This window comes from Grampus griseus, assembly GCF_964374135.1.
Source record: "Grampus griseus genome assembly, chromosome: 21".
Lineage (NCBI taxonomy): Eukaryota > Metazoa > Chordata > Mammalia > Artiodactyla > Delphinidae > Grampus > Grampus griseus.
The window spans coordinates 33,052,869-33,079,790 of record NC_139015.1 but is presented as its reverse complement, the minus strand read 5'-3'; the positions used below and the strand labels follow the sequence as shown (position 1 = coordinate 33,079,790).

Genomic DNA, 26,922 nt, shown 5'->3' with positions numbered 1-26,922 from the left:
CAGAGCATGTTCAGAATTTCAGTTTTCTAGGAAAAGACCTGGGTCTGCCCACACCTCCTCCTGGAACTCTTCATGGGCCACTGCCACAGTCCTAGTGTGTCTTGGCCACTGAAACAGTCCTAGTGTGTCTTGGCTGGTGACCTCAGGGCTGGACACACGATTCCTCCCTGAATGTCTGCAGAAACCAAGGCAGGGGTCTGAGGAGGGTCTGCCTGATGTAAACCCAACTCACTGTCACGGCAACCAAGGTTCAACCTCCCTGAGGATGACACAAGACGCCGTCTACACTCGGGGCCTCCTGATAAGCACGTGCGCCTGGATGCTGTATACACATGGGGGCTGGATGTCAGTTCTAGGGTATAATTCTGTCTTTATGTGTGCGGTTTAGATTGCTCTGGAGACGTCTTCCTAATGGTAACTGTGTAGCCACATCTTCAAAGCAGGGGTGAAAATCAGCACTGAGCCGGTGACAGACGCGATCAGAAAGAGCCAGAGGAAGATCCGGTCGAGAACTTGAGCTGCGAACTTCCAGTCTTGCACCACCTGCAAAAGAGAAAAAGACGCCTCCCATTCAGGATGCGGGGCAGCTGCTCTGAATTCATTTCAAGGGACTTCAGAAAGAGTCCTATTCAGATTTACAGCCCTGCAGTTTTCCAAACGCACCTGACACATCCTCTGCAATATAGGCTTCCTGGGACCTCACTGACCGTGCCCAAGAAAACAGCCCATAATTCAAGTTCATGGGAAAACACTTTCATCACTGTTGAGGATGTAAAATTGAAAGAACAGAATCACTGATGCGTTTGTAAATGTTACTGATTGAAATGGGAAAAGCCTGATTTTTACCCAAATAAAAAGCCAGCATCACTCACTGTGATGCTTCCTGATATGACATAGGAAATAAATCACAAATTTATAAATTAAGAATTTTTGTGGTCACTTGACTCAGGACCTCTTTTCCTCCACTCCCCAGGTGGGTGGGTCTACAATGGATACTCCTGGAGGAGATGACAGGAACTGGTGAGGGAGAGAGGAGACCAAGTCCCTCTGGAGGAAGGGAGGCTGGGGAGACTGGGCAGTGGCCAGTGAGGGAAAGTTCAGAGCAGGACAAGCTGCAGGGTCGGCGGGGGTTGGGGGGAGCCTCAGAGACGGGGCCAGAAATCTTTCAAGGGAAAATAAGTGTCCCATTTCCAGTACATGGGGATTTGGTAAAGATGGAACCAAGCAGGACGCCTGCCGTTCTAGAAGGAACATAGAAGCTGATGCAGAACTTGAATGTATTTTGTGCACATAGAGGTTTAGAAATAAAACCTTGGGGAAAACCACGAAGAAGACAGATGAAAATGTTAAAAGTTTCAAACTTAAGTGGGGGATTATTAACAATGTGAATCATCTTAAATGTTTTGTATTTTCCAATTCCCTATACTGATGATGTGTTACTTTTATAATTTTTAAAAAAGCTATTTAAATTTTTGTATTAGAATTTCTAAAAGGCACCAGGAACTATATTCAACATACTGTGATAAACCATAATGGAAAAGAATATGAAAAAGAATGTATATGTATGTATAACTGAGTCACTTTGCTGTACAGCAGAAATTAACACAACATTGTGAATCAACTATACTTCAATCAAAATAAAATTTAAAAAAGAATTTCTAAAAGATATAAAGAAAGAAACAAACAAAAAACCCTTAAGCATAGCTGTAATGTTTTTTCTATAGCAGCATTTCTTCTAGTGCTGTTTAAAAATTTTTTCAGTGGATGAAAAAATGACAAATTGTTAAGAGAGGAGAGATGCTAGGCAGTGTCTACATGAAAAGTAGAGGATATTTCTAAAAACCCCTATTCTTTCATAAGTTTGTTTATGAGATCAGGATCTTGGCACTAATTTTTACTGATTTTAGAGTAAAATAATTAAACCCTATAAACTGGTGTAAGTATTAACTCATTTTAAGCAACAGACCTGTTTTTGTGCTGAGTATTTAAATGTCAAATAATATTTTCCTTCCACGGGGGAAGGACCATGTAGAGGAGGGAGGGAAGACGGGGAGAAGAAAGATGAGGATTAACATTTATTTTTTTGTTTGTTTGCTTGTGTTTTTTTTTTTTTTTGCGGTACGCGGGCCTCTCACTGTTGTGGCCCCTCCCGTTGTGGAGCACAGGCTCCGGACGCGCAGGCTCAGCGGCCATGGCTCACGGGCCCAGCCGCTCCACGGCATGTGGGATCTTCCCGGACTGGGGCACGAACCCGTGTCCCCGGCATTGGCAGGCGGACTCTCAACCACTGCGCCACCAGGGAAGCCCGAGGATTCACATTTATTGACTGCTTACATAATCATGAGACCACGTGCGCTAGGCACACAGTGCATGTTTTATACATGATGTCACTAATTCCTCACAATAACCCTTCAAGGGAGGTTTCAGAAAACTGAAGTTCAGGTTAAGTAGCTTTTCTCAAGTCATAATGAACATGGGTAGCATCTGCATGCAGGACCGTTTTGAGTCTGAAATCCACACCCTCATCACATTTTAAAAAATAAATCTCTTTAAATTTGTGAACTAAATACTTGTTGTTACACCATGTTTTTGTATAAATTTAGAAATTGATTCCTTCTGTTTTCTGTTTTCCAAATATGCTGAATAGAGATATCCATCATCCCACTAAAAGTGAGAGATAAATGACCAGAGACCAGGACAACCAACTTAAAATGTAGAATTGAATTATTTTAGATAGAATTAAGTCTACTTATAAGAAATAGTGCTTAATCTATAGTTGCTCCTCTTTTGCTCATTCTGTTTTTGTGAACTTCTCCCTGAAAATCCACACTGAAGTCTCTATTTTGTGTCAGGGCTTGTTTTAAGTTTTATGTGTGTCAAGCAGAGAGCTAATAAGGTCACATGTTAAACAAGGACGCATTTGCTGTAAACAGACATTAAAATCTCAGTCCTGGCTTGCGGCGGTCCCCTCACCTGACTGATGAAATGCTCTTTCTTCACGTGGCTGGAAATGTATCTGATGGAATCCGCAGCCTTTTCCAGGAAAGCGACCAGAGCTTTTTCTCCATCGCTAATCTGCTTTTGTTTCCTTTTTTTGAGGACTTTACCTCCCACTGCCGGTTTACTCTCCTCTTTATCTGGGAAAGAGTAGCCATCCACGTGGTCCTTCATGCAAAGTAATTTAGGAAGTTTTTGCAGAAATAGCCGCTTAACCCAGGGGGCCATGGGGTGGTAAGTGGAGGGAGATCTGTGGTGGACGTTGATGACAAACACGGTGACGATGATGGACAGGGTGACAAAGACCATGATGAACAGGAGGTACTCGCCAATGAGCGGGATGACCTTGGAGGAGGACGGGATGATTTCTTCAATCACCAGGAGGAACACTGTCAGGGAAACCAAGACGGACGTGGATAAGGAGAGCTTCTCCCCCTCGTCAGAAGGCAAGTAGAAGACAAGCACTGTCAGAAAGGACAGCCCCAGGCAGGGGATGATGAGGAAGAGGGTGTAGAACAGGGGCAGGCGGCGCAGCACGAAGGAGTAGGTGATGAACGGGTACTGGTACGCGCCGTCTCTCCGGCTCCCCGCTGTGCCCTTGGCGTTGAGGATCTCCCACTCTCCGTTGTCGAAGAAGTCTCTTCTGTCCACGTTCTCGTCTATCAGGACGAGGTCAACCATGGTCCCGTCGTAAGTCCAGGATCCGAACTTCATGGAGCAGTTCTGCCTGTCGAATGGGAAGAAGGTGACGTCCATGGTGCAGGAGCTTTTGTAACTGGCGGGAGGCATCCACACCACGGTCCCGTTGGATTTCACGATGGCCTTGGTCATGAGCGAGCCTTCGAACCGTCCGTCAGCGCTGTCGAAAAACGGTTCACCTGATGGTTAGTTGAACACATATTAACTTTTTTTTTGTTTTTCCCACCGTCGTACTATTTGTATTTTATGACTTTCCTACCACAGGGTCAAACAATATTTCCAAAAGGAATAATTTTCTCGTTAAAGTTGTACCTTTCTCTTAATTATTTTGGCACAATCAGGTTTTTCTATTTCTTTTTTTTTTCTTTTTAATTAGTTAATTTATTTATTTTTGCTGTGTTGGGTCTTCGTTTCTGTGTGAGAGCTTTCTCTAGTTGTGGCAAGCGGCGGCCACTCTTCATCGCGGTGTGCGGGCCTCTCACTATCGCAGTCTCTCTTGTCGCGGAGCGCAGGCTCCAGACGCGCAGGCTCAGTAGTTGTGGCTCACGGGCCCAGTTGCTCCGCGGCATGTGGGATCCTCCCAGACCAGGGCTCGAACCCGTATCCCCTGCATTAGCAGGCAGATTCTCAACCACTGTGCCACCAGGGAAGCCCAGGCTTTTCTATTTCTACTCCTAATCCGACCAGTGCACTTTTCTACTGTGATACTTACTTTTCAAAGAGAACTATGTCAGGAAGCCAGAGAGATTCTGACGGAACTTTAATTGAATGAATTCCACCGTATTCATCTGGATTCCAGCGTAATTTGTGGTCTGTCCATTCCTGTGTGAAATTAATATACTGTTCTGAAAATTCAAGGTATTAGAGTTTGGAATCTTCTAGTTTATGTTAATTTACTAATCCAGTGTTTTATTTTAAAAGGGAAATTCATCCACTTTAGACCTTATGACCCTCTCCGTGACTCAGGGCAGGTCAAGATACAGTTTGAGCCAGCCTGGTCTTTGATGGTGCCCAGACTCTCACACTTGTCCAGTCTGGGATTTCCAAAATTGTCGTATCTACCTCACAATCTAGAGGCTCAGCAGCAAACACCACTGATTCATGACCTATTTTCTCCTAAGGAACAAAAGAAAAGCAAAGATAGCTCTAACTTAGTTTATTCTAGGAGAGTTGGTCCAGTGATATTGTAATCTCATGATAATTGTATTGAGAGAAATGATTTTGAATATCAATCAAGAGTCTTGGACAAAGATGCATGCAACATGCTAATATGAAACTTCCAGTATCTGCTGACTACTCTTGAGGACATTATAACTTTTATCCAATGATAAAATATTTCCCAAGAATCTCCTTTTAAGCTCTAATCTGAATTTATTTTGCGAGTACCAAATCCAGTTTTAAATTATATTCCTAATGTTGTTAGCCTCCAGATGCTTGCATATTTTTCCTTGTAATAGAATGTAATCATTTAGCATGTTTTACAGGGGTTGGTGGATCCAGATTAACAAAACTGACCGTTAATTGATTGAATTATGAAGGATGATGTATGGATGACCCAGTTACAGCAGAAGTGGACTTAAAAAGATTTAGGATCTAGAATCTTATGAAATCTGACCTGAAAATTAATTATTCCACCCTCTGTCATGTGGACAGTTGAGGAATGATATAGGAGAATATTAAATGACATTTCAGGAGGTTGAGAGGGTATGCCCAGTGTGAGGCTTCCTGGAGCCCAGTGGTGCCAACTGTCATTAAAAAATCAGGAGTCAGCAGATAGATGGTTCACTAGATGGTAAAATATTGAAATATGCATGATGCCTGGAAAAGGACGGAACTATACACACCAGATGAGACATCGTCTCTCTTAGGCAATATTTGTGAGGCTTAATCCTTGAAAAACAAATTTTAAAAGATATGGGTCTTTAAAAGTCTACGCTCTAAAGGATTAAAAAAAAATTGCATGACTACTTATGGAAAACCATGCATATGAAGACTGACAGTTTAAGAACCCAAACTAATAAAGCATTTATCATGCTTACTTGGTACTCACAAGCTTCTCTCTTCCTTCCTCTTCCTCTGCCCATTTTGAAAAGCAAATATAATTTCCTTCCTATGAATTATTTGTCTCCTGCTAAGGAGATTTCTACTACTGGCAGCAAGCCTGAATCCCAGAAATGCTGAAGGGAACTCAGAGCAACATTTATGGTTCGTTTTCACTTTTACATTTTAAAATTTTCCTTACAATAAAAGTCACTCTACAGTTCCACAGGCAAACAGTTGGATAATCACTAATGCCATAAAGATACCAGAATAGCTCTGCTGCCCCCAAATTTTCCTCGGGCTGCCCCTTTGTAATCAACCACTCCCATATCCCCAGTCCCGGGCAACCACTGCTCTATTTTCTGATCCTATAATTTTGCCTTTTCTAGAATGTCATATAATGGAATCATACAATAGGTAGCCATTCCATCCTGACTTCTTTTACTTATCAGAATACATTTTGGATTCTTCTAGGTTGTATTAGTAGTTTGTTCATTTTTATATTAGTGAGAAGTATTCCACTGTATGAATATACCACAATTCTTTTTATCCATTCACCAGGCAAAATATCTGGATTCTTTTCAGTTTTTAATGATTATAAATAAAGCCACTATAAACATTTTGTAATTTTTTGGGTGAAAACCATTCTTTTTTTTCTTTTGGGTAAATACCTAGGAGTGGGATGGCTGGGTCATAGAGTAAGTGTACGTTTAACTTAATATGATACACGCCGGAGAGACTGAATCATTTTGCATTCCCACTAGCAATGCATGAGCATTCCAGCTGTTTGGCTCATCTCTAGTACTGGGTTTTGTCACATTTAGATGTTTAACTATATTATAATAGTTGTAAAGTAGTAACTCATTATGGTTTTTACTATGCATTTTCCTAATGACTAAATGATGTTGAGCATTTCTTCATGTGCTTACTTGTCATCCATACATTTTATTTGGTGAAGTGGTTGCTAAATCTTTTGCACATTTTTTAAATGGGTTGTCTGTTTTCTTATTGCTGAGTTTTTAGTTCTTTATATATATGGAAAGTATATTTCTATATATAAAAATAGATCCCGAGCAGGGAGCGAGCTGCAGGCCCACAGGCGATGAGCCCCAGGGACAGACGTGCACTCGGGCAGACTGGCTGGAGCTGGGCTCTTACACTCTGGCTCCGTCTTTAAAAATCAGTGTTAAGCGAGCACAGTTAGGAGTCCAAACCCACAATTCCTCCGCTTGGAACCTAAAGATCTGGAACTCAAATTGCCTGCTTCTGGAATTCAGTCTTCTCTCTTCTGCAGGCACTGCCCGTCTTTACCTAAGCCCGGCTGTACAGCCAAGGAGGAAGCGGGGGAGCTCACATTCTGGGGGCACATCCCAGCAAACGGACACCGGCCACACAGACTGTGCTCAGGGAAGTGGGCCAAGCCCCAGAGGGAGAGACTGTTCAGTCAGAAAGATTTGTCTCGCTCACCGGACAGCAAGATGAACAGCTGTGGCCAGAGACAGCAGAGACAGTGCTTTAGGACGCTCACAATTTGAGGGGAATTAATTCATTCCACAAATATGCGAGGCTTATACCAGCACTGAGCAGGGCCGCCTTGCCCTCCTGGCCTGGGACTGTCTCAGACAAGAACGAGTAAACTAACTGGCAAACCATTACCACACCCTGTGGTTATTGCCATGAAGGGCGCGGTTTGGGTGTGAAGATGCAGGACAGTGAGTGGACAGGGAAGGAGGTTCGGATTTGACGACATCGCAGCTGAAGCAGAGGGTAGGAAGGGGCAGTGGGTGCTGTGGAGGGCAGGTCTGCTGTGGACGCTGTTGCAGGATGAACAGCAGACGTGAGTGGATGGATGAATGAGGGACACGTCTCAATCCTCGAGGAGGATATAAAGACAGCTCCAGTGGATTCAGGGTGTGCTCTTGACCAGTAAAGGAAAAGGGGCAGGTGGGACTCGCGGTCATTGCCGCTTACTTGGGGGTACCTGAGAGAGAGAGAGAAAGAGGGAGGCAGCACTGAATTAGAGTTCCACCCCTGCACTGTTCTTTTTTTTTTTTTTTTTTGAGGTACGCGGGCCTCTCACTGTTGTGGCCTCTCCCGTTGCGGAGCACAGGCTCCAGACGCGCAGGCTCAGCGGCCATGGCTCATGGGCCCAGCCGCTCCGCGGCATGTGGGATCTTCCCGGACCGGGGCACGAACCCGTGTCCCCAGCATCGGCAGGCGGACTCCCAACCACTGAGCCACCAGGGGAGCCCCCTGCACTGTTCTTTACTAGCTGTGCTCCTCTGCGGGGTTAGGGGAGACATTCCTCACCATCTTGGGGTCCTTCTGATGCTAGACCTGGGGAGTCGGAGATGCTCTCCCCCTGGATGTGCCCATCAGAGCGGCTCACAGAATTCCCAGCAGGTTGCGGTCCACCATGATGCTGGCTGAGCCCCACAACCCAGGGCCACTGCCCGTCTTAGGGTCAGCTGGGTCAAGGTGAGGATTCAGAGCCCAAATCCCCGGTCCTGCTCTCTAAGGAGCTGTGAGGCTTTCTGGTCACTTCCCTGCTCTCTCTGAAACCGTGGAGGCATTTGGAGATTGATCTCCTGTCTCCGCCTTCTTAAAGCAGTAGATTAGAAACAATATCCAGTGTTCATGGAGCATGTCCTGGCCAAGATTCCCAAAGCCCTGTACAAACATCAGCTCCACTTTGCAGCAGTCCCGGGCTTGAGAGCTTGTTATTACAGGAAACAGGGGAGCGCAGGGTAGGTCAGGGCCAAATACCAAAGTTAATCTCTGACTGAGAAAAAAAATGGAAACATACTCCCAGTCTAGCTCTCTTAATTCTGAAAAGTGCAACTTCAAATCCATATCACATATATTCCCTTAAAACTGTCTTTTCTTACATATATTACCTGAAATATCACCCATAAGTGTCGAGATATTACCAAATTTCATTTAAACCTAAATCATAAGACTTTTTAAAACTATGTCATGACTTCTTTATAATAAATAGATTCTTCTAATTATTCTTAATAATTAGAAAAAATATTATTATAATAATTAGTAATTCTTAATCCCAAGACCAAAAGATAGTAAGGAACAAATATTCCTTGCTGGTGATTGGCAACCTCTGGGACACCCTTGGGATCGTCAGTTATCTCAAAGTCAGGTGTGAAATTCCTAAAACTGAATTAGTGTTGATTCACTTTAAAGACAGCAACATGACATCTTATATGTCTCATATTCCCATAATATCTATGAGTTGTTGAGGCCAAGAAATGGGCTTTGTCATTAAGGATGAGAAAGCCTCCAAAGGTGGCACCAGGAAATGACATGTATTGAGTCCCCACTACGTGCCAGACCATGTAGGAGTCACATTCATGCACACAATCCCGTTTAACCTCCCAGCGATACTGTGAGCTAGGCATCGTCTCTATTTGCTAGATGAAGAGACTGAGGGTCAGAGAGGGGAAGTGACCTGCTCAAGTTTATACAGCGAGACTTTGGATTCCTGACTCACTCTGCTTGAATCCACGTGAATCAGAAGACCACACGGGTCTCCTCTGCTAAGGTCAGAGTGAGGCTGTAGAAAAGGAAGGAAAATAAGATGGTGAGGGAGGTCTGAGGTAAACTCCTAGATGTACAAGTGCCATTACAGGTTGTGGAAGGCTTTGGGAACGTGGCCCGGACCTTACGGCAAGGCCGTCCTTTCCTTGGGTTTGTTATGAAATAAACCAGCTTCTTGGTTTTCTCCTGCAAGCCAGCTGCAGGGATTTATCCAATGAGGCCTTCATCATGTCTCTGAACTTTTTGTTGATCTAAAACAGGAATCAGCTGTTGGAGAAACAACACCAGTCTAAGGTGTTGGCCTGGGCAGAGATTAAGGAAGCTTTGTTTCCCCTGGGGTCATCATGGGGCTAGGATAGCAGCCGGCTCTCAGCGACAGTGAATCTTACTGGTTCATTGGAGTATGCCTCCAGCGGTGCAAGCCCAGTGCCCTCCACCATCCCTGGCACGTAGTGGGTGCTCAGGAAGTGCTAGTTGAGTGAATATACTTGACATCTGTCGTCAGAGTGATTATTCACACAATAACATCTAGGCAAAGGGCCAACCCTCCTGTCATTAAAGAAGGGATATTTTCATCTTTCATTCCTTTTTGGGTACCTACGGTGCAGTTTTCCTAACCTTGACAACGACGAAGCAGAATCTGAGCGGCTAGGGAAGTGAGTATTTCTCACGGAGTTTTAGTGAGTTAATAATCTATTTATGATTTATATGGTCTTGAATACTCTCTGGAAGTACAAAGGAGGAAGACAAATGAGTTTGCAAAATAAAATCAGTAACATAAAAATAGCTCCACGTAGAGGACTTTTTCAGGATGTCACTAAATTTGTGCTTGTAAAGGTCTGTGGTTGAGAGGATAGAAGAGAAATGTCTAGATATATCAGACGAGAATGAAGGAAATAGAAGACACAGCAGAGGAATTGGGTAAACAAACAAACAAACAAACAAAAAAAACCAAGCATCTCAGTTGCATATGCTATCAGGAGACATGCTTTTGGTCCAAGTAGGTAGAATTTTATTCTCTCTGTGGAAATGAACTAGGGAGCATTTTTCAGTGTCTGAGAGGGCAATCACAAAAGAGGAAGGTTTGGTCATTTTTGTCTTTATTTTGACTGAGGTAGACACGGATGATTGGAAAGAGTTTCCTGTAGCTTTGCTCTGGTGTGAGAGCTTTGGGAAGTCGTGTTATTGAGAAGCCTATTCAGGTGGGTCACAATTTCTCCACTTTTATGGCTTGTAGAACTTCTACTGATCCTGCAAGAGCCAGTTTAAATGTCTCCTCCCCTTGGAAGCCTTCCCTGATTTACTCCCTGTTTCATTGTCATTATTGTAATGACCCAGTTCCTTATGTATATACTTTCCTTATGGTGTTTATATTACAGTAGTTATTTTTTACACAACTAACACCAGATCCTCTCCTTGAAGCAGGGCTGTTTTGTGCTCTGGACATCCAGGATCTAGCAGAGTACCTGGCCCTTAGCAGCCTCTCAGTAAACCCTGTGGAATGAATGGAAGGTGGAGCGAACTCTAGCCTCATTCTGTCCCACATGTCTTTCTAGACCAACTCCATGAGACATCCCAGAGGTTGAGGAATCGAAGCCTTAGAAGGCCAGGATTAGGAACCGGACTCTACAGGGACAGCCCTGAGAGGAGCGCCAGACGTCTCCCGTCAGCTCCCTCCAGTTTGAAGAAGAATATGGTTTCTTTATACAAGCCAGGCTGCACCTGATAGTGTGTAGCCCGAGGCAAGTCACTCCAGTCCTCCAATCCTCAGTCTTCTAATCTGCAAGGTGGGAATAATAACAGGCCTGTCTCAGGAGGCGGCTGTGAGAATTGAATGCATTCATTCCTGTGACACAAGCGGCAGAGTGACTGGGCACTTGGCAGGCGCTCAATAAATCTCAGTATTGTTGTTGGCTACTCTGAAACTGACATCTGTGTAAAACACTAAAATGGTAGGGTTTTTTTTGTGGTTTTTTTTTTTGCGGTACGCGGGCCTCTCACTGCTGTGGCCTCTCCCGTTGCGGAGCACAGGCTCCGGACGCGCAGGCTCAGCGGCCATGGCTCACGGGCCCAGCCGCTCCGCGGCATGTGGGATCTTCCCGGACCGGGGCACGACCCTGTGTCACCTGCATCGGCAGGCGGATTCTCAACCACTGCGCCACCAGGGAAGCCCAGTAGTTTTTTTTAAACATCAATTTTATCTTCTTTTTATCATCCCTTCTGTCCTTTCTTTTACCTTTTTTAGTTTTAAAAAGCTTTAAAAAAAGTATAAAAGTAACATTATGGTGGAGCTCCAAAGCCTCCTCTTCCATGCAGCCTTCCCTGCCTGCCACCCAGGCCATAGATTCTCCTTTCTTTTTTGTTGCCATATTGTTTGCGCCACAACATAGCCCTTATTGATTAATACCTATTGTGACGTTCCCGCTCCAAATCCAACCTGTGTGAGTGCAATAGTTTCCTAATACTCTCGGTGGTTTCTCCCATTTTGAATCCTCCTCTAATTTAGAAACAGGCCTTGATGTTTTGTGCAAAGCTGGATGTGCAGACAAGGCCCTAACTGGGGAAAGCTGGTTCCAGCCAGGTGAGGCAGTCTCTTCAGTCTCTGGTAACAGGGGTAATGATACCTGCTCTGCTAATTCAGAGAGGTTGAGAAATGTAAGTGGATAAGAGCCATGACAACCCATTGCAAATTAATGCAATGAAACCATGTTACTCTCGTTACTTCTATGACATGGGAACCAAAGTCCCCAGCTGGCTTTTCTAAGTGTCAGCTAGCAAGCCCCCACCTCCCCCTGGAGATTTCTCTTGCTCTGTTTTGGGTGTTGGGGGTTTTCAGGTGTTGGTTCTGTCTTGCCCTGGAGGCTCCCACCAGGCCACCGTGATTCTGGGGCATAGGTTTGCGAGAGGTCATTTCCAAAGTACAGCTAGAAACCAAGGAGCAGTGATTTCTTCCCTTCGTGTCTGACATTGTTCTCTTTGGCTGAAATGACTCCCTATTTCCAAAATCTCAAGAAAAGTGAGAAATCCTTACTATCTCAGAGGCCAAGGTCCTGGACCACTGTTTTAAGTGTAAGAGCTTAGCCTCAAGGGGCAGCTGGAGGAGGTGTGTGTGAATCAGTGAGAGTCTGTTCGTTTGTTTTATTTTTGCCAAATTCCCAAGCCTATTTACACTTTAACAGAAAAGTTTTTCTTCTCTTCCCTGAAAGCTCAAATACAGGACTTCTTACTGATTTTTATGAACTCAAAATACCTCCAAATTCCACTTTAGAAAGTGCAAAAGTAGGATAAGTTCTGAGGAATGAGATAGGTATATCAAAAAATACATTTATTTAAATTGTATTTTTATATCGACATTCCTAGCTTATTATTTTCTCCTGGACATTTTTATTTGCAAGTAAAAAACTATGCAGATCCATTTCATAACATGCTAACATACCTACCAAGAAAAGACTCAGAGAACTAGGAACTAGTAAAATTTATAATGATTATCCAACTCTGATCAAAGTTTTTGGGTAGGAGAAATTTGATGACACCAGATGAAGTCTAGGGAATGTCCTTACAGTCTCTTTTATCCATTGTTCCTTATAAACAAACCATTAGCAGAAAGACCTGAACAAGTCTACTAAACCTGAATAGATAACTAATTCATTTCAACATAAACAAGTGAAAACTATTATGTTTGTACATTAAAATTAAGTGAGATAATTAACATATCCCCACTGGGAAGATTTTAAATCTCTGGGAGATGAGGCAACATCCCGTAAAAAACCCAATAATTGCTAACAAAAATAAATAAGCAATTAAATCAACCTTCTCACCTCCTATCAAGGAAGTGCCAATATTTTCTCCTTTACACGACATATGCAAACTTGAATGGTAATTATTTCCTGGCAACTCCAGAAAGAGCAGGAAACAGGCTATGGCCAAGCTAGGAGCTGAAAACAATTCACATGCTTTTCTAGTCATATTAGGAAGACGGAGGTTCATCATTTTGACTTGGGCTTCACCTTGTTCTGAAGTTGGTGGTGAGTGGCCTCTGTCATTCCCTGTTTTCTCTTTCTAGGGAACAACATTAGGGGAAGGGTCATCCCAGGGAGGACCAGGGGGGAAGAGGGAGAATTTAACATCCCTGATTTTCTTATCCAGTTGTGGTAGCTTAAATGAGGGTAAGTTGCACCCTGACACCTTTCCCCCCTTTCTGCAAGTAGCCCAGGGACCAGTGCCCTGGACTCAGTGTCAGAGTCACCCTCCTACCTGCCCACTCCAGAAGCAAGAAGACAGAGCAAGGTGTGCCTACGAGCTTCCAGACTGACCTCTGACTCGTGCAGAAGAGAATACAAAAGAATAAACCCTTCCCCAAACACTCCCAAATATCTCTCTGAAGAACTCAATATGCTCTTTAAAATAATTATTTTTCAACGGGAGCCTTTCTCAGTAGAAAAGAATGGAAACAATTGGGGGGGAGCTACAGTCCTTGGACTGACAGTTACCTGTTTGAGCCACACGTTTGTTGTCATCAGCTGATTCTTTTCATCCTAAGAGAATGAAAATTAAATTCAAATTAAGTGAAACTACAGCAAAGGAAACCATAAACAAGACCAAAAGACAACCCTCAGAATGGGAGAAAATATTTGCAAATGAAGCAACTGACAAAGGATTAGTCTCCAAAATTTATAAGCAGCTCATGCAGCTCAATAACAAAAAAACAAACAACTCAATCCCAAAATGGGCAGAAGACCTAAATAGACATTTCTCCAAAGAAGATATGCAGACTGCCAACAAACACATGAAAGGATGCTCAACATCATTAATCATTAGAGAAATGCAAATCAAAACTACAATGAGATATCAACTCACACCAGTCAGAATGGCCATCATCAAAAAATCTAGAAACAATAAATGCTGGAGAGGGTGTGGAGAAAAGGGAACCCTCTTGCACTGCTGGTGGGAATGTGAATTGGTACAGCCACTATGGAGAACAGTATGGAGGTTCCTTAAAAAACTACACATAGAACTACCATATGACCCAGCAATCCCACTACTGGGCATATACCCTGAGAAAACCATAATTCAAAAAGAGTCATGTAGCAAAATATTCATTGCAGCTCTATTTACAATAGCCCGGAGATGGAAACAACCTAAGTGCCCATCATCGGATGAATGGATAAAGAAGATGTGGCACATATATACAATGGAATATTACTCAGCCATAAAAAGAAACGAAATTGAGCTATTTGTAATGAGGTGGATAGACCTAGAGTCTGTCATACAGAGTGAAGTAAGTCAGAAAGAGAGAGACAAATACCGTATGCTAACACATATATATGGAATTTAAGAAAAAAAAATGTCATGAAGAACCTAGGAGTAAGACGGGAATAAAGACACAGACCTACTAGAGAATGGACTTGAGGATATGGGGAGGGGGAAGGGTAAGCTGTGACAAAGTGAGAGAGTGGCGTGGACATATATACACTACCAAACGTAAGGTAGATAGCTAGTGGGAAGCAGCCGCATGGCACAGGGAGATCAGCTCGGTGCTTTGTGACCGCCTGGAGGGATGGGATAGGGAGGGTGGGAGGGAGGGAGACGCAAGAGGGAAGAGATATGGGGATATATGTATGTATATGTATAACTGATTCACTTTGTTATAAAGCAGAAACTAAAAAAATTAAGTGAAACTGTGTGTTGGATTTTTCTTTTTGTCCGAGACTTCCTGAGTCTTACCTTTGAGGGGTCCAAAGTGAAAAGGATTCTCAACTGAAGGGCAGTTAAATGGCATTGAGACCCTAAAGCATTAGGCATATTTTACTTAAAATGAAAAATAATAATTAGAGCAAGTAGTAGTTCACTGTGGTGATATTTATATAAAATTGCCTAACCGAAGGCATGGTAAGGGCGTGAAGTAGAATGAAGTATTAGCTAAATGGGAGATGGGCTTTGCATGATTTTCTAGAAGGAATCCTGGGTGATGAGTCAGCTGGGGGGGGGGGGTGCGTGTGTGCACTTGTAGTGGGGTGGAGATTTGGGCAATGGCGGAGGATTATTCTGTGACTTTGGGGACCACGGCAGAATGATTCTGCAGAATCGGGGTTGTTGAAGTTCATGGATTTCCCCAGGGACATCATGGCAGTAATGTGAGCCCGACAGGAAAATTAGTAGAGAATGTTAAGGTGTGGTGTGTCAGGGAAAGGTATGGGGTCCTGAGGGGATCCGGGAGGGGATGGGGTCACCCAGGCACTCACTCTGGTGCTGTCACCATCTGCTGTCCCTCCCCGCAAGCAGCCCTGCCAGCCCTGGCTCAGCCCCACCTCTGCAGCCCAGCCCCTCACCCTGATGCTCACCCTGGGGGCTCCAGCAGAACTGCCAAGGGTGATGCCCTCCTAGCAGGCACATCCCACCCCCCCCAGAGGAAAACGTCCCTCCTCCACGCCACCCACACCCCACCAACAGTGTTGCAATGAAAATGACGTTCTCATTCTTTCCGTGGGTCATTTCACTGGCTTCTTGGGGCAGGTTTTATTTTTAAAACTGAAATGGCAGACATGTGGAAAGAAAACAAAATCAAATTTTAGCCTCGAGAATGGGCGAAGGAATGCATGTTCTCTGCAGCTGAGGGCCGAAGATTACTCACCACATCTACCAGCTGAGATATTTTCAACCCAAAATATACTTTTATGGTGTCATTAGATTGTAATACAGGGCGAACCCATTTCTGGTAACCTTGGAATAAATGTCTGAGCAGCACATCTTCTTCTTCGGCTATGGGCCTGAATCCTGCAGCAGCTGTAAGACATGAGGGGACCCGAATTAACCGGGGAGGCGGGACGGCTGGGCCCACATTCTCCAGCGGGACATCGTGTATTTCTAAACAGCCTGATTCAGCAGAGGCAGGGTTGAGGCTACAGGGGTTCTCTCTAAACACTCTCCTTACCCACCCCAGCTCCCTCCCCAAACGCACCGCTCAAGGTAGACTCTCGTTCTACTTCTTTAATGTTGTATCTGTATGAGGTGACGGATGGTCACTAAACTTATTGTGGTGAAATCCTTTCATGACGCATGTAAGTCAGATCATTATGCTGTGCCTCCTAAATTTCCACAGGGCTGTATGTCAATTACATCTCAATAAAACTGGAAGAAAAAAATAAAAGTAGAGTCTATACCCAGAGCTTTGCCTTCTTACAGGGCTTTCTCATCAAGAGGTCAACACCTCCTGATGGAGGTGGTCTCTGCCTGCTTGCACTGTCCATCACTGCACCTGGTCTGGCCCCTTCACATCCCTGATCACAATTTGTCATGCATTTGTCCCTGTCTGTCCTCCCCTTGGGTGCCACGATGGCAGGCACAGTATCTGTGCTATTTGGTGATGTTCAGCCAGCACCTAGCACGGTGTCCGGGCACAGCACTAGCTCATTTGATGTTTACTTAATGAATGAACCAATGAAGGGAGAGCCAGGCCATTTTCCATACGTTCAGCAGACGTTCACAGAACACCTACCACATGCCCCGCCGGTTCCCTCCCTTCCTCCTGGGGAAGTCCTCCCTTACGAAGAGCCTCCCTGGCCAAGAACCAGGTTCTAACAACAACTCTTTTCCTCCCCAAGTGTACAAAAGCCTAAGAAGCACCCTAATTTCAAGCTTTAACACTCAAGTTGAAGAAATGGTTTAGGAACGTGGTCTAGAGGTAAGTTTTGTTTCTTTTCAGTGCTATGCTATCCAATTTCAAACCAGGAAGCTCTTTGTTGTTTTAAATATGGCCCCTTTTTTCCTCTGTCCAGCACCCTCTGAAATCCTACAATGACTCATTCTGCACCATCCGCTTTCCCACAGAAAACCTCTTCTTCCCACTGAGAGACGCACGTGGCTGGCAAGGTCACACGCAAGACACACCCCCACGTTTACCCAATGAAAACCCAGAGAGTCTTAGTGGGAAGAAAAGCAAAATCGCACACAGGCTCCACGTGTGCGTGAGACCTTCACTTTACTGGGGAGCCATGATTCAAAATGTAATTCAGAATGCTCCTCCTGGGGTGAGCAGGGGCAGACACAAGGCGCTGCGTGCCGTGGCTGCCTCCACCCTTTCTCTTCCGCTCTAGAAAGCTGGTGACGATGAAGATGCTGAGGAGTGGTAGAGATGTAACCTTACGTCTGTGCTTATTTACTCAAAAGCCTAACGGTTCTCAGACTTCGATACTTCAACTACTCTTAGCCAGCAGAGGGGCATCAGGAAGCAGGTCAGCGGGTGGCAGCCAGGACAGCCCTCTGTACAGACCCCAAAACCTTCCTGGAAATGTGGGCAGTGGGAGGATAGGGAATTGAAAGGGGAATAGGCTGAACTTCCCGAATTCCCTGCCCACACCTGGGCTTAGCTTCCTAAGCAGCACGGCAGCTCTGATGGCTTCCAGCTCCTCCAGGGGTACCACCCTGATCTCAGACTCCATCATCTCCCTCTTGGCTTCGTGCGCTGCCTCCTAATTGCTTCACTCTTGCCCCTTTTATAGTCCATTTTCCAGCAGCTAGACCATTGCTTAAAAGCAGAAGAGGATTATGTCAGTTTCCTGCTCAAACCACCCCCATGGTTTCCCCTCAAACTTAGAAAAACACCCCCAGTTCTTACCGTGGCCTCCCAGGCCCTAGAGGGTGCCCACCCTCTCCCACTCTGGCCCTGCCCCTCGTCCCCAGGCCTCAGCCCGTCTGCACTTTTCAGAACTTGCCCGGGAAGCTCCTGCCCTAGGGAGCCCTGCCTTGCTGACGTCTCCTCCTGAAGAGGTCACTGAGGTTACACCGTCTACGGATCCTTCCGCACACTGCGTATGTACTTCATACACTGTACCTTTAAATGTGGGTGCCTTATCCCGCATCGGAGCTCTTGATGGTGCTGTGTGTGCTTCTGTTTATCGTCTGGCTCCCCTACAGCACGCCGGCGCTCAGGACAGTGCCGGCACTGCGGCTGCCGAGCTGATAGCAGCGCAGTTAGTTGCCATGTGTTTGCCGAGTAGCCTTGGAGAGTTTGGGCCGGAGCCGGACCCCCAGGAGAAGGAGAAGCAGGGGGGCCGCGGCTGGGCCTGCAAGTACCTGCCTACCAGCTACTCGACCTTCTTCCCTGTACAGATGCTAAACGGCGCCAGCTTAAACCCTCCCCTCGTGGCTCCCCTACAGCCAGGACGCTGTGACCTTCCTAAATCCCTGTGTCCCAGCTCAGCCCATGAGAACAAGTCACTGAGGACAACATCTCATAATGGTGGAGGTACACCAGGAAGGCTGAGGACAACTGCACGATGTCTAAACACACACACACCACACACACCACATACACCACAACACACACACCACACACTACACACCACACACACACACACCCATACACATAACACACACACACACCACATACAACACACCACATACAACACACTACACACATACCACACACACACCATACACATAACACACACACACCACATACAACACACACCACACACAACACAACACACACTACACACCACACACACACACACCCATACAACACACCACATACCACACACACATCACACACTACACGCCACACAAACACACCCCATACACATAACACACACACACACCACACACACCACATACAACATACACACCACACACACCACACACAACACACCACACATTACACACCACACACACACCACACACTACACACCACACACACACACCTATACACATAACACACACACACACCACACACACCACATACAACACACCACATACTACACACACACCACACACACACCATACACATAACACACACACCACATACAACACACACCACACACACCACATACAACACACCACACACACCACACACTACACACCACACACACACACACCATACACATAATACACACACCACATACAACACACCACACACACACCACACACTACACACCACACACACACACCCCATACACATAACACACACACACACACACACACACACACACACACACACACACCATGGGCTTATTATCTGGGACAGCCCTGCATTATCATCATTTTGGACATGTGAGAAGGATCCTGAGACTGCACCTTGGACCTTCCTTCCTGGCAGGATAACTTTACTGTCAGTTTGGAGGCAGTGGGAGTTACATGTTGGGAAGGATCTCCTAAGACTATGACCTGACCTCCCCAGCCCCTGACACCCCATCACCAGCATCCAGAGGGAAGCAAGCAGATCTGCTCTCAGAGACCCGTGTGTTTGTTTTGACCCTGTTGCCCATGTCAGAGGGTGAGCTGCCATCTGAGTCAAGGAGGAAAAGGCCTAGCTCTGTACTGGCTCTTACAGACTGGATGTGTGTCCCTTCAAATCCATATGTTGAAGCCCTAACCCCCAGCGTGACTGCATTTGGAGACAGGCCCTCAAAAGAGGCAATTAAGGTTCAATCAGGTCATCAGGGTGGGGCCCTAGTCCAATAGGATTGCGGTCCTCATAAGAGGAGGAAGAGAAACCAGAGATCTCTCCCCAAGCAAGCACAGAGGAAAGGCCATGTGAGGACACAGCCAGGAGGCAGCAGTTTACAAGCCAGGAGGAGAGCCCTCACCAGAAACCGAGTTTGCTGGCACCTTGATCATGGACTTCTAGCCTCCAGAACTGTGAGAAAATAAATTTCTGTTAAGTCACCCAGTCTGTGGTATTTTGTTATGGTAGTCTGAGCTGGCTAGTACAAATCTGCATTGCCTAAAACAGACCTTACCAAAAAAGAAAAGAAAAAGGCCAAAGGTTGAATGTTTTCTGCCTAATATCTTCCCCAAAATAGAAGCTGAAGTCACTGATGTTATTGGAGCAGATGTAGAGACAGGCCCAGAACTGCTTCTGGTTTGTTCTTCTTGTAAAATAGAATGTTATGAGGAAGGGCAAGGGCTTCCATGTTGATTCTTTGAGGCTAAGGCCTCAGTAAACATTAGATGACTTTAAGTGAATGAGTGAATGAATGAATAAATGCACAAAAGGCTATAACGGCACTTTCTGTGCACAGGAGACCGGCTCATGGCTCCAGAGGATGTGGAACCACAGATGTTCTCAGGATTTCCAGAACAAGTGGTCTCTTAAGAAATAAATGGATTCCTTCTAAAATATGACACAAATGAACATATCTACAAAACAGAAACAGACTCACAGACATAGAGAACAGACTTGTGGTTGTCAAGGTGGGTGGGTAGGGGAGGGGTGGAGTGGGAGTTTGGGGTTAGCAGATGCAAACTATGATATATAGGATGGATAAACAACAAGGTCCTACTGTAGAGCACAGGGAACTATATTCAATATCCTGGGATAAACCATAGTGGAAAAGAACATGAAAAAGAATATATACATATATAACTGAATCACTTTGCTGTGCAGCAGAAATTAACAAAACATTGTAAACCAACTATACTTCAGTAAAATTTAAAAAATACATTAAGAAAAGAAAAAAGTGGATTCCTGAAAAGTTGTGTGTAAACCAAATTTTTGCTAATGGACTTCTATTTCAGCTTAATTAGACAAGACCACTATTCTAAGATACATCTCAATGATTCATTGACAAGTCAGGAAACTGCTCTTGGAAGATGAGTGAGTCTCCCACCCCCCTCTGCCATGGGGGTTTGCAGTCCCCAAAGTCAGCTTCCTAGGGGAGGGACGGGAGGACATTTGTACTCGTAAATAATTTCAGCATTAATTAAAGAGGAAGAAAAGAGAAATGATAAAGACGTGAAGACGACAGAGCCAGAAGGGACTTTTATGGTGATGTGAGCCCCTAATTTTATGGGTGGAGACCCAGGGGACCTGCGAGGGGTCACCCAGCGAATGGGGGTGCAGGCTGGTCTTCTGAATCCCAAGCTTCCATCTTTCCACCGTCCCATGAAGTTCACTGAGGATTGAGGAGGAAAAACACTGTTCCCTCCACCATGGTCTTACTGCCACATAAAAACTGTTCCAACAATTCACTTCTATGAACACATATTGGTTGTTACTGCTCTTTCTGCTGCTGTGTTGTTAGCACTGTATTCTCCAAACTGTTGCTTCAAGCTGTCTATCACGGGGAAGAATGGTGCTCTAAAACCAGGTCCCGGGTAGTATTTGTTTGGTCAAGGGGAGACACTCAACCCTGCTGAAGGTGTTCTGTAATCACCCACCCCGCCTCCCCGGAATCTCCCTCTGCTGCAGGTGGCACCTGGCAGGCTGCTTTACTGCGGGGTTGGTTGGGGGGACTCTTGAACAGGCACTGCTCTGGGGTCACTGTCTGGGGAGGGGGACGTCCAGTGCTTTACAGTCACAGAGCAGAGCCACCCTGCTTCAGACCAGACAAGGGTCTCCCCGCATTTCCCTGCAGCTCCTCCGCAAAACACACACACACAACACACACTAGGTCTAACGCACATCTTCAGAGGATGTGTGCTGCCTGTTAGAGATGCTTTTCACCATCTCTTTTGGTAAAAAAGGAATTTTTGTTTCTTCCTGAAACATCTTTCTCCCCCTTTCTTCTCTTCTCCCTACTTAATTTTTAAATCTTTTTTTGCTTCTGTGCTGTGCTGCTTGGAAGATCTTAGATCTCCAAAGAGGGATTGAACCAGTGCCCTCAGCAGTGAGAGCACAGAGTCCTAACCACTGGACCACCAGGGCAGTCCCATCCCTACTTAATCTTTGTCTCATTTTTCTTTGTCAAAATCTTTCCCTTGGGACCAGACAAGCGGCCCCGCAGGCAGAGGGCAAGAACAGGGAGAGACAGACAGCAAATGTGTACAGACGGACAGACAGACAGAGATGCAGTGCCCTGCCTGATTCTAGTGATTTCCTCCACGTGGAACTGGCTGGGGCAGAGCTGCAGGAGGGTGCGCTGCTCTTGGCTCAGGACCCCGAGTCTCCTGCCAAACTCATCACTCGTTAGAACGAGGGTCCAATGAATATTTATTCAACGTTGAGAGGCCCTGGACTCAGACCCAGAGACGAGAGGTCTGGTCCTGATTCCAGGCTGTGTGATCTCAAGTAAGACCTTTAACCTCTCCCAGTGAAAATAGGGAGCAGTGATGGGGAAGGTCCAGCCACTCACACGCCCAGTGCTTCTAGGTTCTTTACGTCCATGAGACAGCCACAAATGTGACCTCTTAATGCCATATCTGCTCTTCCAAAGATACACAGAGAGCTCAAGATTGAGATGCGCCCTTGATTCGAGAACAGCCCTTCACACCTGGCTGCAGCAGAGAAGGCGTCCAGGTAACGGTGACCAAAGCTACCCCGGGGCTAGACACTCCCTGGGAGGAGCTTAGCGCTCTCTCGACCCCAGTGAGTGGAATCACGACAGATTTGGATGGGGCGCCCAGAAACAGCTGGAGACAAATTTTTTCTTTGGAACCCACGACTTGAGTTTCTGGTCTCTTTATTCTTCGTGCTCCTGTGTCCTTACCTTTCTTCAGGTGCTCAGACCCTCTGCTCTCTCCTCACCCCCATATCAACAACTGCTTTCAGCAAAATTTTGACAAACTGTCTTATACCAAAGTATAAATAATTGATAAAACTTAATAGATGATAAAAATACAATAAACTAGTGAATATAACAAAAAAGAAGCAGACTCACAGATATAGAAAACAAACTAGTGGTCACCAGTGGGGACAGGGGAGGGGTATCATGGGGTAGGGGATTAAGATGAATAAACTATTAGGTATAAAATAAGCTACAAGGATATATTGTACAACACGGGGAATATAGCCAACATTTTAGTAGCTATAAATGGATTATAACCTTTAAAAATTGTGAATCACTATATTGTACATCTATAAGTTACATAACATTATGAAACAACACTACTTCAATTAAAAAAACTTAATGGATGAAACTTCCCATGATTATTTACGACTTTGTGGAAAACAATATCATTGTTTATCCTCAGCTAGGAGAGTAAAGAAGTAATTGAAGAATTTCAAACCTCAGCAAGTATGGTTGGGAGAGGCGTATTTTTTGTTTGACACTTTTTGGTATATTTGGGGTTTGCCTTTCATTATCATCACCTCGTCCAAAAAAAATCATACCACAAATAGCCTCTTCTGCCCACACGCAGAGCTAGCCCTCAGGGTGGACTCAAATAATAAATATTTCATGGCTTCCTGCTAGCATGAGATCTCTTAAAACAACCTTGTTTTATTCCTCCTTGCATCCCACATACTGGAACGATTACTACAGTATGGTAGATCTTCAATAAATATTTTTTGAATGAATAACACACGTCCTCAGGTGGTAAGAGTGATGGGAAGATGAAGAAGACACAGTCCCTATTTCTGGGAGCAGACACAAAGCGTGGCCATGACAATGATCCTGCCACCAAAACCAGAAATGCAGAGATGAGGGCTTGTCCCTTGTAATTTGAAAAAGGTAGTCTTGTGTAACAAAAAGAAACTGTTTTCTTTACAATGAGTAGTCAAGTTAAAGAACTTAAGGAAAGGTGGTGCAGATCTAAAACTAGCGATCGGCTCCAGTGGATCTAGAACCACTGACAAATTCCAGAGTTACTGCCGGTTACTACATGGATTTGTATAGATCAGTGATGGATGTATACAGCTCAGTCTACATTCCCAAACTCTTGCAGCCCACACGGGGAAGACGTGTGACCAGGCCCTCCTCCGATTCCAACTTTCTGTGTAACTTACAACGCACAGAGGAGGGGTCAGAGGTGAGCCAGAGGGTTCGTGCTAACTGCCCCTGCTAACCAGGGGGTGGTTTCCCTGTGGGCAGAATGGTAGGAATCAATTCTTTCATAGGAAATAGGATGCTCTCGTAATTAAGGCAGAAAAACACCAGACATTAATTGTACAGAAACTGATTATTATTTTCATGATTAATTGATGTTAAAACACACAGAAGTTGATTATTATTTTTATGATTGGCAAGTTGCACTTAAGACTTTGCAGAGACCAAATTTAATGATATTTGAAAGTGGGTTTGCCACTCTCTGCACTTAGAAGTGACTGTGTGTTTCTGAGCCCCAGGTACGTAGCAAAGGCTACATTTTTGAAGATATAATGACATTCAGGTGTGTATGCCTCACAGCCTTATGACTTTTAATTCCAGGATTTATTTCAGGACTTGGGCAAATCTATCTCAGTGCCTCTGGTTCTCTATCTGAAAATTACAATAATTAGATGTGGCAAAAATACTAGTGACAAATAAATACAAATTGCTAAAGAAATAACACTGTTTTCCCACCATCTGGCTCCTGGCTCTATATGGTTTCTGGTGTCATGGAAGAGCGTTCTGTTCTTAAGTTACAGGAAAAGTGAAATGATTCCAAAACCCAGAAAACTGGCAGGTGACAATGACAATTTTTCCCTAAACTTTTCAGTTATTTTCTCCCTCTTTCCTTTTCACTCTCTCTCTCTCCTTTTATTTGCCCCCATTCTTTATTAAGAACCCTCTATTTTCTGGTGGATAATAGTCACAGAAGACTCACACAGGTTCATAGACGTTTGATATATATTTCATTTAATTCTGTTGTACATACATACTAAATGTACCTACATACACAAATTTATGAAAATATTTCTATGTCTACCTGATATTTTGGATAATTATCTGCACACAGATACAGTGATTGTTAATAGATAGGATATTAAAATGTTGATATAGTCAATTCCTATGCTAAATATTTTAATAGTTCTCTGAGTACCATTCAGTGCATTTGGTAAGATTTTCCCTGCTTTTATATCTCTGTACCAAGCTGATAACGATTCAAAAGGAATAACGCAATAAATGACAAAAGCATAAACATTATGGAATTCATAGATATGATTTCTTTAGCAATATACAGATTTCAAAGACTTACTCATCGGAGCCACATTCTAGAGGTTATCCTAAAGATACCTACACATTACATTTTGTAATTCTAACATTATCAGCACTAACAGTGATCAAGTTTTCATTTATTTTAGCCTGAGCTTACCTGAGCTGGTGACACGGAGGGCGCTGAGCAGCAGGATAAAGTCTGCCAGCATCATGATGTCAGCTTGAGAACGATAATTCCTTCCTTTGTAACAACAGGGTATTTCCATTGGAAAGGACAAGAAAATGCAGTGCTTCAAAGTTCAGAGCAGAACCCGGGGAAAGTGGACACCTGGAGAGGGTAAAATGGGGTCGAACCAGCTCACGTCAGCGCGACGTCTCTGAAAGCACACCTCGTTGATTTCTAGTCGGCTGTCAGATCGGTTAAGTCTGAGAAATATCTCTGGGTCCTAACTCCTGACTTATTAATTCACTCTCTCGCAAAGAGATGCAGGCCAATGGAGAGAAGATGAACCCAGACAACTTCTGAATGTTCTGAGCTAGTTTTCTCATGGTTGGAGAGCTGTGTGAAAGGGAAAAACCACACATGAAAACATGCAACATGGAAGCTGGTGAAAGTTTCTCCTAAACGGTGTTCCTCCATCACCCTTCATTTTGGACTTGGAGCTTCAGAATAGTGAACACGAGGGGGTCAAAAGGTACAGACTCCCAGTTATAAAAACAAGCCCTGGGGATGCAATGTGCAGCGTGGCGACCGGAGCTAACAGCACTGCGCTGCACATTTGAAAGCTGCTTAAAGAGTAGATCTTAAAAGTTCCATCACAGAAAAAAACTTTGTAACCACGTGTGGTGATGGATGTTAACTAGACTTACTGTGGTGGTCATTTCACAATGTATACAAATATCAAATCCTTACGTTGTGCTCCTGAAACCAACATAATGTCATATGGCAATTGCACCTCAGTTTTACAAAGGAATAATGACCATGTCCTTTAGGGCCCTCATCTAGCAGTTCTCATGTGCTTTAAGGTCAGAGCATCCTCTGTGGTTCCCTGGAGGCGGCAGGTCCAGCGGACCCTCCACAGGAGAAAGGACAGTCGGAGTGTCATCTTGTTCACCACCCTTGGATTCATCTTGTTCACAGTTGGTCCGATTCTCACCTAGCTCAGTGCTGTCCACACACAGAGGCCCTCAAGAAATGCAAATTTGGCAAGAGAAAGTTAGGGCTGGAAAGAGAAGCGGGCCAGGTGGGAGCAGAGTCACCTGATGGGGCCCCAGTTCTGGAGCAACACACTCTGGGCACTGACAACCGACCTGAGCTACACTGATTTAATCCAATTTAAAATTTCCCTGTATCTCATTCAAGTCCCCACTGTGTGCATTAGCAACTTCCAAGGTGATGCTCAGCAAGGTACCAGCACAGAATCAAAACAGCCCTGGCCAGGGAGGGGCAGGCAGGACTGCATCCCCTCCTCCGACCCCTTCTCCGCTCCTCCCTCAGAGACCCCCTCACACCATGTGGCTGTCCCCTCCCCAGACCACAGGCTCCTGAGGATGGGCTGTGTCCTCTTATCCTCTCTCCGTGGCATCCCCAGCGCCTATCACTTGTGAATGCTTCAGAACGAAGAGGAAGGAAACAATTAGACATTGATTTCCTATCCATCTGAATTGCATTCCAGGCCCGCAGTGAATTCACAACTGTCTCAGGAATTAATTAGCCACTAACCCAAGGGTGCAGGAAGTATCACCTTTCTTTATTTTCAATAAATCAGATAAAATGGAGCTTGCCATTCCACTGAGCTGGCAGGAAATTCTGACACTGTCATTACAGGAATTCCAGTCC

General features: G+C 44.8%; 1 protein-coding gene across 1 annotated transcript; it reads right to left on the bottom strand.

Moving 5' to 3' along the window:
* Window positions 1-408: 408 nt before the first annotated feature.
* CHRNB3 (cholinergic receptor nicotinic beta 3 subunit) lies at window positions 409-16,066 on the bottom strand (the record flags this gene model as incomplete). Its single annotated transcript, XM_082680572.1, has 5 exons — window positions 15,920-16,066; window positions 13,779-13,823; window positions 4,409-4,518; window positions 2,974-3,856; window positions 409-543 (listed from the first exon to the last, which is right to left on the bottom strand). The coding sequence occupies exons 2-5, from the start codon at window positions 13,803-13,805 to the stop codon at window positions 409-411; spliced, it is 1,155 nt and encodes a 384-aa protein (XP_082536698.1). The 5' UTR covers window positions 13,806-13,823; window positions 15,920-16,066.
* Between the last annotated feature and the right edge of the window lie 10,856 nt (window positions 16,067-26,922).